This window comes from Magallana gigas, chromosome 9 (assembly GCF_963853765.1).
Source record: "Magallana gigas chromosome 9, xbMagGiga1.1, whole genome shotgun sequence".
NCBI classification, from domain to species: Eukaryota; Metazoa; Mollusca; class Bivalvia; order Ostreida; family Ostreidae; genus Magallana; species Magallana gigas.
This window is the reverse complement of record NC_088861.1, coordinates 13126957-13133935: the sequence shown is the minus strand read 5'-3', so window position 1 is coordinate 13133935 and position 6979 is coordinate 13126957. Positions and strand designations below refer to the sequence as shown.

The following is a 6979-nucleotide window of genomic DNA, read 5'->3' as shown; positions in this document are numbered from 1 at the left end:
TTTGTACGTGGCCTTATTATAATTACAATTTTTTTTTTTTGACTGAAAAAAATCAATTTTTTATTTAATTTTATTTCAAACTAGTAGGTATTTAGTGCGTCGTTTCTCTAACGTATGTTCTTTAGGTCAAATTTCATAATAACTTTGATCACTGTTCCAAATAAAAATTTCAGATAAAAGACTGTTTTGAAAAGAAAACAATTGGAGAGGGGGTCAACCCCCTACCCCATTCAACTTCCCCGTTTTATGCATACATCATTTATTTATATAGACATAATTGTAGAACACAGTCTGTTCATTGTTTACAACTAAATGTCTAAGGTTTACTACTAATATGTCCTGGTATAAAAATAAATGAAATTTTAAAAAAAAGCTAATGTATGTATATATATATTTGCATATTTTAAACCAAAGTTGTCAGATTCAAAGCATCTTTCAGATGGTTAAATCTCCCAAAACTTTCCGCCATGATGTTAATTATACTACGTCCCAAGATATCCTCGATTCACGTGGAAAAGACTACAATCAACCCGCATTCCTGGGCACCCTGTTCTTTCAATCAAATCTTAAATTAAATTATTTCATTTTAATTATTATCTTTTTTGTATTTACCAGAGATATTCGATCGAAGGTATCTGCCCGCGATGCATGATGAACTCGTCCTAGTGCACTTTTCGCCATGACGTTAATTAATCAACCCGCGTTCTTGGTTACCCTGTTCTGAAAAGTTCTATCCCATTCTCTCACCAGAGGGTTTGCTTCACAATGAGTTCTATCCATCAAAACTAAAATCGCAATTCAAGAAACCAATTGCCTTAGTTTCTTTATTCAACATTTGTCAAATTTTAACTTCTCTGTGTACTCTAAGAACGTTCCCAATAAATGTATTCACACTTTAAGTAATCATTCAATATCATTTCATTGTAAGTATATATTTTGATGCAAACTCCAACTGACTTGGATCCACCAAAGCGTGTCCACCACCTTACTCTGATATTTGCTATTTCGGACTGGTTTTTTGAAAATGAAAGAAGGTTTTACAATAATAACTTATCAGGTAAAATTCAATTATAGTTTACGGACATCATATCACACATGTTGAAATACAAAGGGTGTAAGCAGGTACTCTAGTGCGGGCATTTTATAGTTTATTGGCAAAATGTTTAATATATAAGTATAGATTTAAACATGATCAGATCATAGTATCAAGGAGTCAGGAAGAGGCCTTTACATGGGTTAAGATTTTTTAAAAGAGTTGACTTAGATGTGTTTTCCCTGCTTTGTGATCTCGTGTTTCAGATACTGAACATGTTTTGTTTAAAAAAAAACTGCGCTGTGTTTAAGAACCTCAATACGTACTTGGATTTTTTGTACAGTATGGCCACAACTCATAAATATAAAATGAACGATATTATTATTGATTTAATAAGCGACACTCATTCCTATAGAAATTTGTCTTAATTTGCATGTCTGATAGCAGAATTCATCTACAAGTAATTGAAACAAATGTCGGAATCGAGATCATTTATCCCATTCTGTTTACTGGAGCTGAGTAATAAGCGCTTCCGGTTTATCACTCCCTTTCGATCCTCGTTGATCACGTGGGTTGTGATAGTATATAAGCGGCTACAACGGAGGTTGTAAGGCTGTTGCAGTCTGAAGCTGAATGTGTTCACTTCGTAATAGGTGAGGACAAACCCTTGGTATAAGGGTAAGTCTTATGTGCCTGAATAAGGCTTTCGAGACTTGAGTTGTTATTGTATAAGCTTGTGATAGCTGTCATGGTTAATAGAGAGAGCGCGCGCTCCATAATAGAGTGGGATATTGTAAATATTATTGATTAAAATATTTGATTGAGAAAGTTATAGTTTATTTACATATTTCTTAAATTGCTCAGGCAGAGCAGCCGAATACCTGAACCCAGAAACGTTGCATTAATTTGGTGGCAGCGTCGGGATTCGGCAAGAGGTATAATCTATACTAATAATTTTAAATCAGTATATACAATGGAGGAAAAAGTAAATGAAGAAATCTCTTTTTTGGAGAGTAGTTGCGAGCGATTGCGCAAGGAGATAGAGAGGTACTCAACACCGTTAGATAGACGAGCGCAAGCGCGCGATTCGGGTAAAGCGACTTTGGTTGGTGCGACCGGGAACCAGAGTCATGCAACTGATGATACAGTGGTACTGCAGGAAAATGAGCAAAGTGGAAATCTTGTTGAAGGAGCATCAAATGAACATGTTACAGCGCGACCAGCGAGAGCGCAAAACAGAATTGGCAGAAGTGAAAAGGAACTTGCGGATGCGCTGTATAATTACAGCTTAAGGAATGATGAACATCCAGTTATGGTGAGCGCACAGCGGAGAGCGCAAGCGCCGTCGATTGTGAATGCTTCTGCTTTATAAGCGAATGCGCCAAATGATAGACAAAGAGATTTTCATAACAGCGCACAGACGCATAGCCTGGGAGATGGAACCAGAAATTTGATAAATGAAAATCGACTATGATAGGAATTTGACCACGGTAATAAAGGTTCAAGGTGTAACATCAAACCAGCGACATTTGATGGAAGTAATTCTCGGCTTGACTACAAGTCCCATTTTGATGCATGCGCTACTATAAACAATTGGTCGGAAAAAGAGAAAGGCCTGTATTTAGCTGTATCACTTAAAAGGACAGCTCATGGCGTACTGGGAAATGTTTCGAAAGAAACAGGGCAGCATTATGACATGTTGGTTAAAGCTCTAGAAGAACGGTTTGCGCCACCCAATCAAACCGAACTTTACCGGGCGCAGTTAAAGGACAGAAAACAAAGAGCGTCTGAGACCCTGTCCGAGCTAGGACAGGCCATCCGTAGATTGACGTGCCTTGCTTATCCTACGGCGACAGTGGAATTAAGGGAGACGCTTGGTAAGGACGCATTCATTGATGCACTAGTTCATTCGGATATGCGCTTGCGCATTAAACAGAATAGGCCTGAAAACTTAAATGATGCAATCCGACTTGCTGTAGAACTAGATGCATACTATAGAACAGAAAGGCGAGGTGATTTGCGGATGATTGAGGGTAAGGAACGTGATTGCGATCAACCCGCACAATCAACAGAGCTTATTGAATTAATGACGAGGATGCAAACCCAGTTAGATAACTTGGAAAAACAGGTCCAAGATCAGAATATTCGGAGGAGACGAACATTACAGTTGCCAGTCAGAAACACAAATGATGGGGTGGCTTGCTATTATTGCAAGGAAAAGGGACACATTCGTAGAAATTGTTCGAAACTTAAAGATAAAGAAACAAACAGAAACAGTAATGCATCAGCGAAGAAAGGTGGCAATGCGCGGCAGATTCGTAGTGAGCGCAGGAGAAAGCAGCGCAATGCGCAAGGATATGTTGGTGAAAGCACCATGATTAACGAATCTGGTATTTTTGTTGAAGCTGATATACATGGAGTACGGTCTAAAATGTTGATTGATACAGGTGCATCATTGACGTTGATCTCAAAAAGGGTGCATGATATAATTTCAGCAGAAAAACGCCCAGCACTAGAGGAGAGTGGACAGAAAGTTTTGAACGCAAGTGGAAACCCACTTTCTCTATATGGAAAAGCAGAATATCATCTCAAAATTGGAGAGACTGAAGCATTTATCCCAGCAATGGTTACAGATATTACGGTCCATGGAATCCTTGGTCTAGATTTTCTGAAGAAAGGCAAGGGTATTATAGATCTCAACTCTAATACAATACGACTTAACAATGAGGAATATCGCATTTCTTGTGAGGGGACCCTGGGTTGTTTTCGTGTTGTTGCGGCCGACGATATTTGTATCCCTCCTAGGAGTGAAATGATTGTAGAGGCTAAAGTTCCAGGACAGAATACATTTGGAGCCTCAGACTATATTTTCGAGCCAGAAGAGAGATTTCTTGAGAAGGGGCGTGCTTTCGTAGGTAGGACATTGGTTAAGGGCAGTGAAACGGTGCCTGTATGGCTGATGAATGTTACAGACGTTGCTCAGCAAATATACAAGGGAACTTTGCTGGCAAAGATGACGGCTGCTGATGAAGAGAATCCGCAAGAAACAGCGGTAGTAAATATTTCAAAACTACGACCTGATTTGCGAGAATTGCTTGATCGATGTAAGAAAAATCTATCTAATGCACAAGCTATGCAAGCCGATAAATTCCTTCAAAGGTATCAGCACTTGTTTGCTTCTTCGAACTTTGATATAGGTCGAACCTCAGTAGGTAAACACAAAATTAACACTGGGCCTATAGAGAAACAAATAAAACAAGGGGCACGAAGAATTCCTTTGCCTCTAATGCAAGAAGTTGATAAACAGGTGAACGAAATGTTGGAGAAAGGGGTAATTGAACCCTCTAATAGCCCCTGGGCTTCACCTGTGGTTCTTGTGCGCAAGAAAGATGGGTCGATGTGCTTCTGCATAGATTATAGACGACTCAATGAAGTCACAGTTAAGGACGCGTATCCCCTTCCAAACATAGAAGAAGCATTTGATCATCTGTCAGGACATGCTTTATTCTCTACGCTTGACCCCAACAGCGGCTACTGGCAGGTTGCAGTGGAAGAGGATGACAAGAGTAAAACAGCTTTTGTAACGCGCAAAGATTTATTCTAATTCAAGGTAATGCCGTTTGCTCTTACCTGTGCGCCTGCAACATTTGAACGCTTAATGGAGACGGTCCTTGCAGGTCTACAATGGGACAAATGTCTTGTTTATCTCGATGATATTATAGTTATTAGTAAGTCATTCGACGATATGCTTAGCAATCTTGAAAGGGTATTTGATAGACTGCTGAGAGCGGGGCTTAAACTAAAAGCAAGAAAGTGCAATCTGTTTGCCACTAAAGTCTCGTATCTAGGGCATATCATTTCACAACAGGGCATTGCAACAGACCCGGAAAAAATCAAAGCAGTTGCGGAATGGCCAGTTCCGTCTTCTGTGTCTGAGGTCCGCTCCTTTCCAGGATTGTGCAGCTACTATAGGCGATTTATCAGATACTTTGCTTCAGAAGCAAAACCGTTGCACCGCTTGACAGAGAAAGGGCGCAAGTTTCAATGGGCAAAAGAGGCACATGATGCTTTCGAGACACTTCGAAACAGGCTGATTTCTGCACCAATATTAACACTGCCAGACATATCAAAACCATTTATACTTGACACAGACGCAAGCAATTGGTCTATAGGCGCAGTGCTTTCTCAAGGTATATATGGAAAGGAGCGCGTGATAGCTTATTCAAGTCGCACACTGACAAAAGCCGAAAAACGATATTGTGTGACTCGAAAAGAGTTATTGGCTTTAGTGCACTTTATTAAAGACTACCGCCATTATCTGTACGGCAGACGGTTCCTACTAAGAACAGACCATGGATCGCTTAGGTGGTTGCTTAAATTCAAGAACCCAGAAGGCCAATTGGCAAGATGGCTCGAGGTCATTAGCACGTATGACATGATGATTGAGCACCGCCCAGGTAAGTGACATTAAATTCGGACGCGCTTAGTAGGATACCCTGCAATCAATGTGGATATGTCCCTAATTGGGAAGATTCGCCTCTTCCATCAGTGAAAACTTTGCAAGCGTTTCCAAAACTCGATAAAGAGTACTCTGAATCAGAAAATGGAAATCTACTTGAAGCGCAAGGAGGTAACAAAGATATTCAGCTAGTGCGCCAGTGGGTCGAAAATGGCAGACGACCAGCATTTTCTGATGTGACACAATATGGTTATGTAGTGAAGTCACTATGGAACCAATTTGAGAGACTGAGCATTCAAAATGGATTCTTAGTACGGCGATGGATTTTGCTTCCTTCAAACCGAGACACATTTCAAGTCTTAATACCTGACTCAGAGAGGAGGAATGTACCAAAGATGTGCCATGATAATAAAACATCAGGCCATCTTGGTGTTACGAAGACATTGGCCAGAATTAGACAGAGGTATTATTGGCCGGGATTGCAACAGGACGTCCATCATTACATAGCAGGATGTGATGCTTGTAGTAGACGAAAGAATCCAATCCCTAAGCGTCGGGCTCCAATGCAGATTGTAGCATCTGGTGTGCCAATGGAAAGATTAGCCTCTGATATTCTGTGCGAATTACCCGAAACAGACAGGGGGAATCGTCATATTCTCGTCGTGGCCTATTATTTCACGAAATGGACGGAGGCGTTTGCTCTGCCGAATATGGAGGCGGAGACTATCGCCCGCACAGTCATGGAGCAAGTGATAGTAAGATTTGGCGTGCCCTCTATTATCCATTCAGATCAGGGGCGCCAGTATGAAAGTAAGATATTTATGGAGATGTGTCAGTTGTTGGGAATAACAAAAACCAGGACTACCCCCTACCATCCTAAATCGGATGGGGTGGTTGAGCGCTTCAACCGAACGCTGATATCAATGTTGAGCACTTATGTTCAAGAAAATCAAAAGGATTGGGACTTGCATCTTCTCTATATCCTTATGGCGTACCGCTCAACAGTACATGAGAGTACCAACTTTTCCCCAAATATGCTAATGCTTGGAAGAGAGGCAACAACACCTCTAGATTTAATGTTTGAAATGCCAACGGAGATGAAAGACATTCCAGCGCATCAATGGGTCTGGGTTTTGCGCGAGCGCTTAGAAAACGCGCATGCGGTTGTAAGAGAACATATGCCAGGTGAGATGCTTCTACAGAAAAAGTAACATGATACTAAGGTGTCTTGGTCTTCATTCGAGACAGGAGATTTGGTATATATATACTTTCCGGTAAGGAAGAGTGGATGCTCTCCAAAGTTAACATCTTTTTGGATGGGGCCTTTCGAAGTACAGAATAAACTGTCTGATGTTCTTTACACGACCACATGCGGCTCTCGCGGGAAGAACACAGTAATACATTGTGATAGAATGAGAAGATGTCAACCTCAGATCCTTCAGGGAGAAACTGAGGAAGATCTGGTTGAGAGAGAGGATAATCAGATT

General features: G+C 40.8%; 1 protein-coding gene across 1 annotated transcript; it reads left to right on the top strand.

The window, feature by feature from the left end:
- The first annotated feature begins 2006 nt into the window (after window positions 1–2006).
- LOC136271460 (uncharacterized) lies at window positions 2007–6703 on the top strand. The gene is made up of 4 exons (XM_066071522.1): window positions 2007–2348; window positions 2511–4599; window positions 5338–5490; window positions 5583–6703. The coding sequence occupies exons 1-4, from the start codon at window positions 2007–2009 to the stop codon at window positions 6701–6703; spliced, it is 3705 nt and encodes a 1234-aa protein (XP_065927594.1).
- The last annotated feature ends 276 nt before the right edge of the window (window positions 6704–6979 follow it).